General features: G+C 40.2%; 1 protein-coding gene across 1 annotated transcript in view; it reads right to left on the reverse strand.

Annotated features, from left to right (window-relative positions):
- The window catches only part of LOC122806899 (ADAMTS-like protein 5), a 716,117-nt gene that overhangs the window by 599,414 nt on the left and 97,723 nt on the right, over positions 1-18,980 (reverse strand). Inside the window, exon 2 of the mRNA XM_044077703.1 lies at positions 1,014-1,086. Coding sequence (XP_043933638.1) covers positions 1,014-1,086 — 73 coding nt within the window. The remainder of the gene's footprint in view (positions 1-1,013; positions 1,087-18,980) is intronic.

Here is an 18,980-nt window from a genome sequence, read left to right on the forward strand (position 1 = left end):
CCATGCGGCCAGCAGTCTTCAGTATGTTTAATTTAACTACTGGTCATTCCCAGCCTGTACACTACTTTTTCATGACATCTGGGGCTATAATTGTGGAAGTGGTAAGCTGCATGTGCCACATATGTGTGGGGCTGTCAATTGTCAGGCTGGTGCACTTCATCTCTAATACGACAGACGTGGAGAAAAAATGTTAAGTCACAGTGGTGGATGGACACAGGCATGTGTTCAGGCAGAAAGCTGTGCAATGCTGTTGTATGGTTTTGTTTTGTAGGTATAGACTGATTGTCAAAGCATGAGACAAATCCTGACAAACAATACATAATGCCAGATTACAGATCATCTACCTCTTCCACCCTGACCTTCCTGTAGCATACAGGCAACAGCAAAACAATTCTCTTTCAATAGATATGTTTTAATTTCCAAAGAAACTGAATTTGACCAACCTATTTTCCTGCAAACCGATGTTGTTAGCAAAGGAAGTAACCTAATGTGCTGGCAGTTTTAGTACTGGTCACTTGGTGAAGATTTGAGAGACACAGTTAAAGTCTTTGAGGCAATACTAGGCATGTTCATTAGGGGTAATGGCATACAGACATCACACAGCATGAATAATGGCAAGACACTACACAATAAATCATGATGTGCATCCATCCATCCAGAACCCCTGTACCATAATTAAGTTATAAGCCAATTACTTATGTAATATGAGATAACTATGATGTACCAGTCTTTGGTAACTTTTAGTAAACTCACCGTAAACTAATAAAGTGGTTTATGCCTTCCTTACTTTATTTTGCTTTTTTTGCATTCAACATAAATGCCCACGAAGAAAGCTGAAACTGAACATTATTTATTAATATTTATAGCTGCTACTGCTATGAAAATTTATGTTAATTAAAATGTTACTTTTCTTTTCAAGCGAGTCAGGGTGGAGATTACTGATAAGGCCCAGGTTAATTTTGTGTAACCAGAAGTCTTGCAATTTAATAAGAAAGTTAAAGTGTTCCACTTACCTGACAAATGGCTAGACAAATTACACAGGCAGTCAAAGCCAGGCATGCTAATGGCCCACAGTTGGAGACTATCCTGAAAAAAATAGAAAGAAAGATTACTTTTGTCTTACCAGAAAGCCTTCTCTGTTTTCAGTCCCAATACTGAGTCAGAAGAATATTTTGACAGTATCAGACTTACAAACCCCCTAATAAATCCAAAAAAGCAGCACTGGAGATGGCAGAAAGTACACTGAAGATAAACAGGGAGCTTAAAGTAGCTCCAAAGCTAAGAAAACTTTGTAACACAGTCAATCTGAATTGTTTGTCTTCTTAAAGACAGCATTGAGGACTGGAAGCAGACCGTACAATAAAGATAAATTCAGAGCCCATGATTTGTGTGTCTGCAGTGTTTTACTGTATTATTCTACAGAATTTCATCCTAGACTAAACTTGTTCATTAGGCATTCTGAGGCCAAGTTGTATTTGTGTAGTTTTGGTAGTGAAATGAGTGGAAATTATCTTGGTTTGTAACCAGAAGAAGAGAAATCACAATGGGTTGTAGTACAGAAACTGCTTTTCCTATTGATGATGGCCACAGTATACCCTATTTCTTTCATCATAAGTTGAAGTCCATTGCTAAAAGTGTGTCGCAAAGCAATAATTGTCAGAGCCTCAGGATTCATCTTGGAGCTCCACTTAATGGCTACTATCAAAGTCAAAGTTTATGTCTTAGAAAATGGTTGTTTGATCTGTAGCAAATGCCTCTGAGTTCCTGATTTGTCAATATCACTTTTAATTTTACATGTAAATGTTATGTATTCTATACTGTTTTGTACAGCATGCCTAGTTTACACAGAATTGCCCAGTGCAATTAATATACATTCCTTAACAAATGTTATGGATCTTATGCACACATTTTGATCAAAGTTGAAAGACAAAGACATCTGGCTTGGCTTTTTTGTAAACTTCACTCATTACATGTTGATGATTGTGTGTGTGTATGTGTGTGTGTGTGTGTGTGTGTGTGTGTGTGTGTGTGTGTGCGCGCGCGCGTGCACACTCATTTACCTGTTTATGTTCATATGTTTGTATGTGCAAGCCAATTATTTCATCTACCATGCCTTGAGAAAGGCAGACTATAGAAATGGCATATTATGAATAAAATTTTAATTACATTATTAAGCACTTGGCTTGATGTTATAGCTTACATGCCTTTACAAAAGAAGGACATTTGAACACAATTACCTAAGTGGCATTTCTATATTGTTCCCAAAATGCTTGCATACAATCAACAGTTTCACATTTATTTTCATGGCTTTTAATTTTGGATTTTTAGCGTACTGTTACTGTTGAATTCAGTTTGATTATGGGTAATTGCAGCTGCACTTTGTAATATCCACTTTCACCTGCCACCAACCCCGTACCAAAATGCTTGAAAAGTGATTGAATCTGCAATTGCCTGTACAACAAGCTTTCATCTGAGTTAACTGAAGAAGTGTGCAGGACTGTGACATTATACATGTGCTCACAAAGTTTATTCAGTGACTGTTTATGAAGATGGCTAGAGGTTATTTGAGTTATCAGGTGAGCAAACAAGAATCTGATATTTTTCAGCAGAGTTTTAGGAGTGTTCTTTTCAGATGGGTGTAGGGGCAGATCCCATTTACATGAATCATATCTCTCAGATATCACTGACTTTGAAGAATATATTTGATTTTGCCTTACATTTGTGCCTTGTTCCTCATGTTTCTTTAGTAAATCTCTGATGATTATAGTTAGCCAGCAATGTTAGACAGAGATTCATACTTTTAATTCTTTTGAAAAAACATGATAATATAACTCCTGTTGTTGTAATAACCTTCTACATGAATTAGTGTAATAATTAAATATGGTCCCTGGATCTGGGGCTTTGCCCCTCATTATTTTTGATTTTATTACTGAAGTGTGAGCAAAGAAGAGCCATGACACCAAAAGCTAGTGGAGAAAGGCTTTTGTGGGTCATGAGATAGAGTGAGAATGTGTGTGTGTGTGTGTGTGTGTGTGTGTGTGTGTGTGTGTGTGTGTGTGTGTGTGTGTGTGTGTGCATAAGAAAGACTTTCAATACATTTATTAGAAAAAAAATATATAATTTGCTTGGATAGTGCATATATTAAACAGTGTATTATGTACTTTAAGAATGTATTATTTGATCTTTGCTGACATATTTAGTGCTATCTTATAGAAGAAAGTGTTCCATAAATCCAACTAAAACATGACACTATAAACATAAATGTTAGACTACTAAATATTTACATAAATGTGAGTGTTATGATATATTGCAGTCAAAGATAAGCCCTTAGACGATTGTGCTGAGTTGCTAAATGAGAACTGCTTCCAAAAGGAGAATAATAATTCTGTCACAGGTGTTTATAAATGGAAAGTAGAAAGTATGTTTAAGGTATACAGTTTTGAAAGATTTCATCAGGTGGGTAGGCTCATGAGTGCCAGTACACCACATAAAACTGAAATATTATTACTGTACTTGTGGAAGAAGACTGCTGTGACAAAATGTAAAATAAATGTGTGTGTGTGTGTGTGCCCATTTGAGTAACCACGCAATTCTGTGCATGCATGTATGTATAGAAGTGTGTGCAGGCCTGCATGTGTGTAATGTGTATATATGTAAGTAGGGGAGTGTGTGTGTGTGTGTGTGTGTGTGTGTGTGTGTGTGTGTGTGTGTGTGTGTGTGTGCACGCACATGCATATAAATATGTGTTTTTGTTTTATGGACAAGACAATTTTAATTTAGTTTCTACAAAGTAATGATCAGTTGCTTTGAGAATGCATAAATTAGTACATTATATGTAGCTTAAGAGTTTACCCACTGATCTTTGCAATCACATCTAATGTTAAGTTTTGTGAAACAGGGTACTTCTGAAATAAGACAAAAAAATGAGTCACCATTAACTGAAAAGTTATAATAGTAAAATGTTTAGTTACATATGGGTATTAACACGCACAGCATTCATACAGAAACACTTACTGGACTGTCCTATGTGTTGCAGGAAAAGGACAATTTCCAAAAAGGGAAAATTCTGACAAAGGTGTTTACAATTGGAAAGTATCTGTCAAGCATGCAGTAATGTGGGAGCTCATGAGTGTTAACACTGTGGATAAAAGAGAACTGTTATTAATATACCTGTCAAAACAACTGCTGTGGCAGGATGCAGAATAAGTTCTGCTACATAAAAACACTCAGGACTGAATTCAGAAAGGGCTGCTGCCAGCAGTAAGCCCTAATATGGGCTGCAGCCACTGGTGGTGGCCCTTTCTTATTCAGAGACAGGCCCACAACAGTGATCATTCCCAGTTTGTAGGATCACAGCAGTTAGGGTTACCACCTGTCCCTGTTAAAGCAGGACAGCCCCTGATGCATCCTGTCAAAAAGCATGAAAAAATGGCAAATGTTCTGAGATTTTAGGACAAAAATGCATTCTAATCTTTATCTAACAGGCATAAAATAATGTTTCTCTATCAGAAATACCTTACTATTATATGCAATAAGCAAAAATAACTTAAGCTCAACAAAAATAAGACTTTATTTTGGCAGAAAAGTGAAGACCAGTTCTTTACATTGGTTGTGGTCCTGCAAAATTTCATGTTTCCTTCAAAAATGACCCAGTTTTGACATTTGAAAAGGTGGCAGCCCTAATCATGAAGGACATCTCTGCAGTTAAGCTATACACTAAGGAGACCTTCTAGGGGAGTGGCCTATGTTAATTTGCCACATGCTCTTCCCCAGAAGTGTCTGTGGTAAGTCATTTACGCAGCTGAGCAATTCCAAGAATCTCAGAATCACTCTGCTGCCTAATTTAGCTTGGCCAGCAGAGTTAATCAACGAGTCAAAAATTCATGTTCACCCATTACTCCCAATGTGTGAGATCACATTAGAGGTAAGTGCTATGGAATTTAGTAGACAGGTAGTGGTGGTGGGAGGGTTGTATGTATGTGTGTCTGTGTTTGTGGCTGCATGTGCAAGCATATGCAGAGGAATAAATAGTTTAAGATGAGTGTGCATGCTTTCATCTGAACCAACCAAAGAAGCGATATAGTGACTGTGATATAATTCAGTGCAGATGACTAGAGGCTATGCTAGTTGCATTTTCACAGCCAGAGAATTAACTTTAGGTGTGTGTGTGTGTGTGTGTGTGTGTGTGTGTCTGTATGTGTGTGTGTGTGTGTGTGTGTGTGTGTGTGTGTGTGTCTGTGTGTGTGTGTGTGTGTGTGTGTGTGTGTGTGTGTGTGTGTGTGTGTGTGTGTTACTATGTATCTCCCTGGGTGGCTGCAGTGGGTGAAGATAGTTATGGGATAGGTATAGTAGGTAGGTGTGTGTGTGTGTGTGTGTGTGTGTGTGTGTGTGTGTGTGTGTGTGTGTGTATATGTGTGTGTGTGTGTATGTGTGTGTGTGCATACATATATGTGAGGAGAGGGTTCTCATACCTCTAATCTCCCCTACATTAATTAATAAATTCAGCAATATCTGGGAGCATTAGACACCAGGGAAATTTATAAAGATCTATAAAACGTTATTAGAACAGTTTTGCAGCATGAAAAACATACTAGATGGTGGTGGGGGGTCACTAGACGCTAGTGATACTCTTTATTTACTACCACAAACAGACTTAAGAAATTAAAAGAAAAACTGTTTTTCATAACACAAGACATATCAGTGGGGGGAGCACTGGACAACATAGATATGAAATCTTACCCTAAGTCACTTAAAAAAACATTAATAGGGCAACAGGTTTTGCAGCATAAAAGACATAAATTGTATGTGGGGATACTAGACAGTAGACACCAGGGACCCTCAATAAATCTTACTCTAACTCTGTTAAAATCATTAAGAATTGGGGAAGGGAGCTTTAATCCCCATACATGTGGCGCAAAGTCAACTCATCAACTAGGCAGAGCTTTCGTCCTCAGCACTAACATCAGACATCAGGAATAACCTTTAAATATTACTTTAAATCACTTTAAAAAATAAAATAATAGAATAATGAGGGGAAAAGCTTCAAACCCTGCACCTTTGGATAAGAAAACATATTAATAACAGCACTTTAATCTTTTGTTCTAGAACACAACTCTTACATTACAATGTGTTTTCTGATCTGTAAGAAGTATGACACTCTAATGTCTGGTGTGATTTACTGATTGTAATGTTTTGTCAGTTATGACAGACCAGTTTGGCTCAATAGGGCTCCATTCCTTTAGGGGGCCCCACACTATGCTATGGCAGGGTCATTATGCCTTACATGACTCATAAATTTGGCTAAGAGACACTACAGCAAAACTGGAGACATTTCACTGCTGGTAATTTTACTCCCTTATTGGATACGAGTCTCGTTAGAGGAGCAGACATTTCCTGTTATGCACTGTACTGGTGGCTAGACCAGTGTCACTGGTAACCACATCACTATGCCTTTTGTATGGTCAGGAGCGGCCTTAGGTCAACTGGTGCCCTAGGCAAAAGGGCTCCATGGCACCCCTCACTACACCATCTGGTGCCCCCATCCTAGTCCGCCTACACCAAATAAATACTGGAAAAGCGCCCCTACTAGAGCGGCACCCTAGGCGGCCGCCTAGTTAGCCTATGCTTAAGGCCGTCCATGTGTATGGTTCACAGTACTATATTAGTCAGTTGCCCAACAGGGATTTCAATCCAAAACTGGTTGTATAAACCATTTGATTTTGTGTACTGCTCCACTGAATGTTTCAGGGGATAAGGTGAGGCTTCATTAGAAGATGGATAGAGAAGTACTCTGCTTTCTTTTGCTTCTCTTATTGAGATGGAGTTTATGAACATTTGCTAATAAATACTATTACAAGAACTAACTGTGGAATAGTCAGTCTTAGACATATAGGGTTACCACCTGTCCCACTTTGCAAGGGACAGTCCCTCTTTGGGCAGTTATGTCCTGCAGAAAAAACTGAAAAAATGGCAAATGTCCTGAGATTTTAGGACAAAAATATTTCCTATATTTTCTTTAATAGTTGCATAAAACGGTTAATTTGTATCTGAAACACCTAAATATTATAATAAACAGAATAAGCAACTCAAATGCTACAAGAATAAGTTTTTATTCTGGCAAAAAAGTGAATTTCTGTCCTTTGTACTGGCCGTAGGTATGTTTTGTCCTGCAAAACCTGACGTTTCTACAAAAAATGTCCCACTTTGGGCATTTGAAATGGTGGCAACCCTATAGACATATGAAAACAAACACTAGTAAGCATAAAAAATAACAGATACTGTGATGTGAGGTAACATTGGATCTTGAACACTTGTAACAGAATGTTACCAATTCAGCAGCATAGCAGAAAAAAAGCCCTGCTGCAATCAAAGATTGGAGTAAAATAATCCCATACAAGTAAAACATGAGATTTATACAGCTGAGTAATGGGAGACAAAGGTGGACCAACGAATGATTCTCTTGGCTGAAAGTGGAAAAACAATAACTGAAACAGTTTTATCTAAAAATGTACTACGGAGCTATCACAGTTTCAGAGTCACATATAAAATGTGTGTGTGTGGGGTAGAAACTTACGGTTAAAAAATGGTTGGATTGGACTTTTTTTTTTCTTTAGTAGAAAATTCTCCATACAGCAATAGGAGCCTCATTATGGCATCTGATTTTTTCTGCTTGTCAAAACATGATGTTTAGTGACCAAATTATTTGTGCATGTAATCCTTACTGTTGTATTTGTGGCATGGGATATAGCTGGCGAAGATCTGCATATATTAGTCCACTCACCCAGTTTAACAAATAATTCAATAAACAAAAATAAACTTTTAGAAATAGTTTTAAGTGAGTGGAGTGTGAGCAATGCAGTTTCCAAGGAGGGGCCTGAGGATATTACTAATATTGGTGTTGAGCATTCTGGAGAAATTCAATAGTTTTATCTGGCTTTGTGGACATACATAAGGTATGAGAATTAACTGGTAAGGAACTCCAGTCATTCAGAGCAAGGGCAAGAGATGACCGAAAGTTTGTGAAGGAATAAAGGGGCAACATGACATCAGAATGCATAATGAAGGTTGGAAATGTTTAATGTTCTTTCTGTGCCCTCAAGTCTTCCAGCAACCACTAAATGCTGCCCCACTATCCTGTTTGCCCAATACTTATTGGCATCCATGGACACTGGGCACTGGTAGCATGAACTAGGAATTATAATGACCTAAAAGACTTTAATAGGTTTCATGTTTCAAAATGAGCCTGCTTCACAGTAACAAAACCCACTTGCTGGTGTCTGCAGCACCTTCCAAAAATGTTGGAGTATATAGAGCACTTGACTTACGAAAATTAGCTTTGATTGATTGATTGATTTAAAGTTTGTTAACCAAGGAAGAGCACTGATCCACCTAGATCATTTTCAGGCTCAGGACAGTGGAAAACAACTAAAACAAACAAACTTTAATAGCAGTGCAATACTGTTAATGTAAGAGCAAACATTCAAAGAGCAGCAATAAGTGAATGCAATCATAAGTAGTCATGGCACTAGAATTCAGTCAATAAAACAGGCAAGACAAGTAGACGTAGTGTCATAATGTTACGTAGTAGGGTGCGTCTTTGGAGAAAATTATATACAAGGAAGAAAGCATTAGAAGTTATATAGAATTGTTGGGCATCGGATGTAAAGGAGAGTAAGGCAAGAATCAAATTAGGAGAAGGGAAACGGAAAAATAAAAGTACGGGGAACTTCTTAATATCACTTCTGACTGATAAAAATTAAAATTATTTACAGCAGTTTCCACCATATGGAGAATCTCATCTTCTAGCTGTCGATCTGGCACCAAACACGTCACTTCATTTCATCTTCTTATAGTTTCATTTCATCTTGCTTCTAGTCTCAACAATTATATATTAAAAACTACACGTCTGAAGCATTTCTACCTCACAATGGAAATTGTTCATTATTCATTGATTAATTTTTTTGATAGTCATTTTATCTTAATCAGGTTCAAAAGGGAGCTGGATCTTGACCTACTAAGTAGTGGTTACAAGGTCAGTAATTAGTCCAGGGTGGGACAGTACACTATCACAAGACAGGAACACATACACACTCATTCTCACACCATACCCATGCTTATGGGTAAATTAAAGACTAACCAACTAACTTATAGCATATGTTTGCGATCTGGAAGGAAAGTGGAAAGCCAAGCAAAAACTCATATGGAGGACCAGCAGAAGGTACCCCAGCCAGAAACTGAACTGCTTTACCAACACCTGTGATATAACAATGCTAAGAGCTCCAATAGTGTGCCACCAAGCTCTAAATTATCTGTATATAAAAGGTGACTCCACTGCTGGTCATTGTTCTGTTGATTGAACATGTTTAGCGACACATTTTCACTGCAGGTGATGGCACACATGTAAAAATGTGTCACTGAGTGTTACAATTTAGGAAATCCATTATGCTGTGAGATGAATGATGAACTAGAAAACAGGAAATAAAACAAGGGAATAAACAAATACACTAAGCAAATGGGTAAGCGATAGAGTACTCACGGCTACAGGCATGAGGAAGAGACCCTAAGGCGAAAAGAGGAGAATGGTGACATGACTACATATGAAGGTGAGGCTGCCAATTAGGGCAAAAGATAGGGGTAACAAAAGGTTCAAATGAGGAGATGAAACACAGTAGGACGAGGCTATCCGAAGAGCAACAAAAGTGGTGAGGGCAGCAACGGTGAAAGTTGAAAGGGAGTTGGCTGATGGGAATCATATGTGAAACATTCACTTTTTCAGTACACAGCAAAAAAGAAGAATGAAAGAAAATACCTGGCTAAACTATGACCAAAGATGAGATTACTGAAGAGTGGAAAGAATTAGAGTTACTAAATATATACCTTCCTTCAGTCTTCAGAAAGGAAATAAGTGAAGGGTACTGTAATGGGAGAAAGTCAAGACAGAATCAGGAAAAAGTCCAGAGACCAGGATAAATAGAAAGACAGAAAACAGGTGAGGAAGGAACTCCCTGCACTTAGGCAGCGAAGTGACCAGTGGACTGACAGACTACCTGACAAACATCTTTAATTGATCACTGGCTAGTACAAAAGCATCTGAGGACTGGTGTGGTACCCTTGTGTAAGGAGGGAAGCAGGATAAATCTGGGAAATACATGTCTATTCTCTTAACAGCAGTGGCAGGAAAAATCTTTGACAAAAGTCAGGAGCCTGTCAAGTCTATTGACAGCAGTTTCTTCAACTAAAGTAGATTGAAGGAAAAGTACCAAAACAACTTTTGGTTACAGTGCAGTTTTCCCTTTCTCAACTGTTAAACAACCTTGGAATAGGTGTATATATGTTTGGGGTGTGTGGGAAGTGTCCCCCCTCGGGGGGTGCAGAGCTTGCCTCCTGTAAAAAAAATAAATAAATTAAATTAAATACCTTTGAGATTCATGAAAAGTTATTTCAGCATTATTTTTGATGGATTTGCTTTCAATTAAAGTGAATTTGACAGATCAACATGACTCCACAAAATGCTGAGGTAAAGGCTGGTAGCACTTCTAGATGGCAACAATCTTCAGGGTAGAAACAAATGCAGATTCATGGCCAGATGGAGTTGCCATTCAAACCTCATCTAGAATTACGACTGAGTTATATGAGAATTTCACAGGGGAGTGTCAGTCACAGTGGCTTATCTAGGGTTTATCAAGCCCTTCGACTCAGTCCAGGGTTGCCAGACGTCCCTACTTGGGCGGGACTGTCCCGAGATCAGCAGCCTGATCCTGAGTCCCGCCCTGCCGGTTTAAATCCTGGCCAGCCTCCGCTTTGTTTGTTTTTTTTTTTTTTTTGATTGTCCCATATACCTGGCATACAGGCCAATCAAAAATCGCTAAACACGGAGCTACTTGTGTTGAATGCGGAACTGCAGTTCATTAAACACGAGAAGCTCCGTGTTTAGTGCAGAGCTACTGAGCGAGCTCAGTTCTTTAATGCGGAACTGTGTTCTACATTAGACCTTTTTTTTTTTTTTTTTTTTTTTTTTTTGGTCTTCACTTGCAGTTAGAGACCTTCTGTTTTTTTTTCGTCCCTACCTGGGGGGGCTGGAAATCTGGCAACGCTGACTCAGTCCCACACAGAATGTTGATAGAGGAACTGTGGGGTTGGGATAGGACAAATACTGGGGAAGTGGACTGCTGCATGGTTGAATGGAAGGACACAGAAAACTAAGGGATGATGTTAGGAATTCTACCACAGAGGTCTGTCCTAGGCCCAGTGCTAATCAGAGTGTTTATCTCAGACATATCTGTGTAAAACAGAACTGCATCAACTTCTTGCTGATGGCAGAAAGACAGATACAGCAGTGTTGGCTTGGTAGGGGTGTTAGGAAACATTTTGAAAAGCTAATGAAATAAAAAGGTGACACATGTTTCAACTCAAGTAAAGAGAAAGTATTGCAACTGAGCTACAATCCTGGAGTGAAATTTCAGTTGGGGGGAAAGAAACTGATGTCAAAAGAGCAAGAAAAAAAAATCTGGGAATGTTGAGCACATCTGTACTGGACCACCAGTAGCAGAAGCTAAGGGCAGTAATAACAACAAACTATCATTGTACAGGACCCTAGTTAGAACACACTTTAGCTATTCTGGAGGCCATGCAAGAAAATGGACTTCAGGCTGCTAAAAGGAATCCAAAAGAAACCACAAAAGATCAAGGGATGGAGGGGAAAGGATATACCAGCTGCTGTCTCAGATGTACTTGCCTACTAGAAAAATCTTTGGTAGGGGCTGGGGACCCTGAAAGAGCATCATTTCCTTAAGGGAGCACAGCTTTAATAAAGGCTTGTATTTACCAGGCTGTGGATTGTGATTCATTGCTGAGACTAAGCAGAAATTCCTTAAGATTCCAAGAGCAGGATAAGTTATTTCTTACACTTATTTAATTGAATTGCACTTCTGTAACTCTTATAATTGTGCTATACAGTTAATCTACTACATGTTGCACTGTTATAAAGCTTTTTTTACTGTTTCACTGCATTTATGCACTGTTTTATACTGTTTTAACCGTATTTTTTATTGCTAGATACTGTTTCATAACTCTAATTGCATGTTTACTGAATTACTTAACTGTAAACTGCTTTTTCATACTGAGAGTTGTATTTTCTATTTGTGAGTGCTATATCCATGCTTTTCTGTGCATTTTTGATTTTGTGAGGTTTCTGTGTTATAGTCGGGTATCACATAACTGATTTGTTTGCAGTTAAAAGCATTCTCTAGAGTCTCCTTGCTCCTTTATCTGTTTAAAACTTTCATTTAGTGGCTACAGCTAGTAGCTGTAATAGTTTCCCACCCCCTCTCCCTATTGTCTTGTTCTTATACTTGGTGGCTTTGCAGTTGCCCACCCATACTGTATATATGATCTGGGACTCTCCTCCCAGTCTAGTGTCATTAGTTCGTTCTACCTAACAGAGAGAACATTTGTGAAGGCCAACCCACTTAGATTCTTAACCTTGAATTAACTTCTGTTCCAGCTTTCTCCTTTTCCACTTTACTATAAAAAAAGTCTAAGCTTGTTTCCCCCTTCCCCCCTTTCCTGTAAAGAGTCTAGTCCGGATACAGATTTGCTGTATCCAGGACAGTTTGTAAGCTCCTGAGCCCCGCAAGCCTTTCTGTGTTTAGGGAAGCCTTCTAGCTTATCAGTGGGAGTGGTAAGCACTAGGTAACCTATCTATCACATAAGGAGTAGTTTCTGGCCCAGAAATTGTAGTTATTGGCCGTATGGGCAGTTTTTCCATCTGAGGACTGGTGTGGTACCCTTGTGTAAGGAGGGAAGCCTTCTAGCTTATCAGTGGGAGTGGTAAGCACTAGGTAGCCTATCTACCACAAGAGGAGTGGTTTCTGGCCCAGATTTGTGGTTTATTGGCCTTTCGGGCAGTTTCATCTATCTCTTTCAACTTTCTGGCTTAAAAGCCTGTGTTTGCGCTTGTTTCCCCCCTTTCCTGTAACTAGTCTAGTCCAGATACAGATTTGCTGTCTCCAAGACTATAAGCTTCTGAGCCCCCCAAGCCTTTCTGTGTTGGATGGAAGCCTTCTAGCTTATCAGTGGGAGTGGTAAGCACTAGGTAACTTATCTACCACATAAGGAGTGTTTTTGGGCCCAGAAATTGTAGTTATTGGCCGTTTGGGCAGTTTTTCCATCTCTCTTTCAACTTTCTGATTTAAAAGCCCACATTTGCACTTGTATTCCATGTTTTCTGTAACTAGTCTAGTCCAGATACAGATTTGCTGTCTCCAAGACTTTAAGCTTCTGAGTCTCCCAAGCCTTTCTGCATTGGAGGGAAGCTTTCTAGCTTATCAGTGGGAGTGGTAAGCACTAGGTAGCCTATCTACCACAAGAGGAATGGTTCCTGGCCCAGGAATTATAGTTTATTAGCCGTTTGGTCAGTTTTTCCATCTCTCCCAACTTTCCGGTTTAAAAGCCCATGTTTGCTATTGTTTCCTGCCTTTCCTATAACTAGTCTAGTCCAGATACAGACTTGCTGTATCCAGGACTATTTGAAAGCTTCTGAGCGGTACCAGAGTCTGCTCTTCAATTTTTCCCTTAGATCTGCTAGTTTTCTCCTCTCCTACACTTATACTAGCTTATTAGTCTAGCACTTTACCAGACTTCTTGTAGCAATTATTGTAGCACACAAGTGCTACCAGCACTAAATGTTCTACAAGGAAACAGATATAGTACTTATCAATGCCCACTCTGCCAGGCATGTCTAAAGGTCAGTTCTCTGTGCTATCTCCTATTAACCTGGTGAACTTGGGCATCCTGAGGCAATGTAGCAACTGCCTCATGTACACTGACTACGCTCTCCTCTTACCTTCCAACACTCAGACTTGTGAGAGATGCACTTATATATCCAAATTGGAAGCCACGCACTCTCCAGCCAAGACCGGAATAGCTGGTCAAGAGGAGAAGTTCAACACTTGCACCACACCACATGGAACACATACCCTCCAGAACACACACCAGCACTGCCTTCACATAAAAACACAAACCACACACCCACCTTTGAAGAGGTTCTCAAAAATCTACCCAAGCAGCAGAGCCCTCCAAGGCAGAAATGCACTTGACCACCACAACATAACACTAATCACGAGACACATAACTCTCCTAAACAGTGTGCCACTCAACCAAAGCCCCTAAGGCAAAACAGCATGCCCAACACACTAGTCATAGGTGACTCGATAGTAAGGCACACTGATGTCTCATGTCTCATAATGCATGCACTCAGGTCGCTCAACAATAGGTAAAATATGACTCTGTCGTTGTACATGTGGGTATGAATGACCTGAGACACACCTCCCTGGACTACATGAAAAGAGATATGGAGGAGGTCTTGGATTACGTAGCCCAGGCGGGCATGACCCTAGCCCTGAGCAGCAGCCTACCATCACCCAGAATGATACCACAGTACAAGCAGAAAATGATTGAATTTAACAATTGGCTAAGTTTCTGGTGTCATTCTAAGGGGATCCAGTATCTGTCTGCCTGGGATGATATGATTGACAGACCTCAATGCTTTGCCAGAGATGGCCTGCATCTGTCACCCCTGGGCTTCCCGACACTGTTCTAGGCTCTTGCTACCCATATAGTGCCTTTTTTAGGTGGCGTTCCAAAGACCAAATTACCACTGTAACTGCTACAAACAAATGCAATCTGAGGGTCATGTTGCTCAATGCTAGAAGTCTAAATCTCAAAATGCACTCGTTCAAGGCACACCTTAAAATGGAGAACATCGACATTTGTGCTGTAACAGAGACCTGGTTCAAGGCAGCGGAAAGCACCCCTGCACTACCAGGCTGTAACTCATTCCACACCTTTTAGCCCCAGAACTTAGAACAAAGCTCCAAAGGCGGTGGTGTTTCCATTCATAAAGGATGTGCACACCTCCAGACTGGTAGCCCAACATAACGCATCAGAGATACTTCAAGTGCAGCTAACATTGGGTAAGACAGCGATTCAGGTCATAGCCTGCTATAGGTCCCCAACCATGTCCCAAGGCTCGCAATCCACTTTTCTAAGCACCCTGGAGAATATTAGGGTCCAACCTAACACTCTCTTACTAGCCGACTTCAACTACCCCTCCATTAACTGGATAAACTACTCATGTACCAATACACATGCCCAATGTTTCCTGGAGTTCATTAATTCCAATGCCCTGGACCAGCTCATTCTTACCCCCACTAGAGGTAGCAACATCCTTGACCTAGTCATTACTAACATGGGTGACCATTGCTCTACACCAATAGCCAGCTCCTCCCTGGTTAGATCTGACCACAAACTAATCACCTTGGAAATCCACATGCTTTCCACCCCCCCAGCAAAGGTAACCACCATGAAAAACTTCTCCAAAGCTAACTTTCGGATCCTAAAAACAGAGGTGGCTAACTTCACGGTGCTCATGCAAATAGAGAATAGTTGCGTGACTGCAGAATCATACACCAATGCACTGTATGAGCACGTACACAAATGCATGGATCACGCCATACCCAATAGAACCAAGACACTCTCCTCCAAAAAAAGGAAGCCAACCTGGTGGTCCCCTACCATAAACAAACTCTACAACAGAAGGAGAAAACTGATTTGGAATAAGGTGAAGTCCCAAGACTGGAAAACATCCCTTATCTGCCTCAACAAAAAGTTGAGAGCCCTCATACAATCCTCTAAAGCTAGGCATGAAAACAGAATTGCAGCAGATAGTAAAGACAACCACAAGGCCTTCTATAGTTATGTAAAGAATCTCCATGGCAATACCCAGATTTGCTCTGAGCTACTGCACAATGGTACCTCCTTATACCAAGCCAACAAATATGGCCAGTATGCTGGCCGACAGATTCAGTGCCAACTTTACCCCCCTCTCCCCAAAGGACCAATCACAATACCAATCACAATACCAGTAGATTGCCAGGAACCCAGTATTACTGCTGCACAGGTTAAAACAGCACTGTCCAAGGCCAAGAATACAGCTTCTATGGGACCTGACAATATCCCTGGTTGTGTTCTAAATAAACTACAGAGTGAACTGGCACCTCACCTGTGTGCCCTGTTCAATTACAGCCTCACCTCAGGCTTTGTCCCTGCTGAATGGCACACTGCTACAATCATCCCTCTACACAAAGGAGGAGCGACTACAGACCCTGGGAACTATCGCCCCATTAGCCTGACGAGTCTGATATGCAAAGCTGTGGAATGCATCATCATGGACCTAATAAACAAGGATATAGGGAATCTCCAGACTCTGGATCCCACACAGTTTGGTTTTGTGAAGGGTAGATCATGCCTGCTCAACTTTGTAGACTTCTTTGAGTCAGTCACCAGAGCTGTGGATGAAGGCAAGTTGGTTCATACAGCCTACCTTGATCTGGCCAAGGCTTTTGATACCATTCCCCACTCAGGAATCATAGAAAAACTCATTAAGCTTGGCATCAACCCCTATATCACTAGGTGGGTTGCAAAGTGGCTCACAGATAGAACCCACAGTGTGAAAATGGTGTCAGAATCTTGGCCTTAAGCTTAATGCCAAAAAATATGTTGTCATCCCCTTTGGGAAAAACCCAGTTCCCATGAATTACCACATTGATGGTAGCCCACTGAACACAGAAAATGTTGTAAGAGATCTGGGAACACAGGTTGACAGCAACCTCTCTTTTGATCACCACATTGCCACTGTGGTCAGAAAGTCCTTCTATGTTGCACATCTCATTACTAAGGGTTTTGCATCCAGGAAGAAAGAGGTCATTGTCTCCCTCCACTCTTCCCTCATTAGGCCAATCATCGAGTACAATGCCCCATTTGTCATGTACCTCACTAGACACCTGCAACAACTGGAGAGGCCACAAAAGTACTTTACAAAGAGGATCTTAGGCCTTAAACACTTTTCCTATATGGACAGACTCAAAAAACTCCAACTATTCTCTGTCTCATATCTCCTACTTAGAGGCACTATGCCAGGGTAATCCTATGGCTAGGCTTGTAGAGGCCCCAGGGCCATTAGCTTAGTACACACCTATGAACCGATAAAAGGAAGTAGAGTAGAACTCTTTTCACTTGATACCAGATGTGGCAGGGGGACACATGATGGTGCACACTACAACGTCTGTGTGAGATGTGATCAGGACATCCTGAAGAAGTTGTTCATATGTGGAAGGAAGGAGAACTGAGAGTAACCTGGAGGGCTAACTACTCATTGAATCTCTAAAAGTACTTCACAGAAAGAGAGTTGTAAACCCATGGAATGAACTACTGGAATGGGTGCTGGAAAAGTAATCCAATAAAGCATTCAGGGTTTCATGGGACAGGTGGAGAAAGGGTAATAGGGAGGGAAGGAACAGAGAGGATATAGTATGCTGAATGCACTTAAAGGTCAGACTAGCTATGCTTACTGTTGCTAGAGTTCAGCAAGCATACTGGAATGTCTTCTGAGCACTCTTTTATATCTGCAATTGCCAAATGCATATCAGTTCAGACAGGCTCATAAGTCAGTATGACACAATCAGTTTGTGGACCATTACAAGCATAGCCAACAACTCATATTCAAAAGTTCCATCCAGCTTCAAAGAAGCCAGTACAAGATGAACCTGGGCAGAATTTGACACTGTCCATCTGATTATTTAGGTTTATTTTGAAGGTGGCAAGTGTGTTTCTCTGCTTGACATGTAGAGAACGTTTGTTTCAGAGGTAAGAATATGGTGGTGTATGAATCTATCACACCAAAATGTCTTATTTATTTGCTGATGAAGACTTAGTTCTCTTACCCTGGTATTTGAGAAACCTATTTGTTCTGTGAAGGAGTAGAAGATGAAATAGGGTTGGATCTTTAATGACTTCAAAAGGCTAGACACAGATCCCCATTGAAAAGTCAACAAGAAATTGAGTATATAAAGAGAGGGCAACCAGTCTGTACTGATAAATCATTGATGCCACAATGATCTTTTTAGACTGGAATCCCTGAGGACTTTCATGCTGAATTACATATTCAGACAAATACATGACGAAAGGAGCATTGTATTCAACACTGGGTCTATTTAAGTATGAGTAGAGGGGAATTTGGACCTAGAGGTGATGTCGTTGGAAACCAGATGAGTCACATAGAAGACTTTCCTAATTACTGCAGTGATATATGACAGTCAAAAGTCAAGACTGCCTAGATATCTTACAACAGTGTCTAATGGGCATATCACATATATGGTGCATTTAATTTGAGACCATTGTCCTTGCAACAATTGTTAACATGCTCTATCCCAAGTGGGAGCAATTGTGAGGCAGTGGAAGATCAAAATGACAACCCCATATTTACAATCATCTGCAAACATAGATAATCATAGACCAGAAGTGTCATCTTGAAGGTCTGCAAAATAGATGCCAAATACAAGATGGCCCAATGCTTACTCCTACAGTACACCACTGGTAACTATTTGCTTTCACAAGTGGCACCTGCAGCTCTAGCCACACAGGGTCTGTCTGACAACCAGTTAGCTATCCCATGAACAACATAAAGATTTATATTCAGATGTATATGTTTGTCAATAATGACCGAAAGGAAAATAGTATCAAAGGCCTGGGCCAGGTCCACATATACTGTATGAACTATGTACCCACTTTTCACTGCTTTGGTGACTTTTTCAAAGAAATTAATGAAGTTAAAGGGACAGCACCTTCTTTTGACAAAGCAGAATTAATGAGAGTAGAAAGTTAACAGATTTTCAATGTGCAGATTAATAAAGTCTGAGATAATGCATTCCATAGCTTTACACAAGAGTTTAGTAAGACTAATGGGTCTACAGTTATCAGGGTCTGTCGTTGGGCCACCCTTGTGCAATGACCACTTTACAAGCTTCAGGACTTTAACTAGTGGACATGCCTAGATTAAAAAGGATAAGTAGGACTTCAGATAGGCCAAATTTGGCAGTGATACTCAGGCAACCTGGTATATTATGTGGGCCCATGGATGAGAT

The sequence above is a fragment of the Protopterus annectens genome, chromosome 7.part0 (assembly GCF_019279795.1).
Source record: "Protopterus annectens isolate FY-2018-M chromosome 7.part0, PAN1.0, whole genome shotgun sequence".
Classification (NCBI taxonomy): Eukaryota; Metazoa; Chordata; order Ceratodontiformes; family Protopteridae; genus Protopterus; species Protopterus annectens.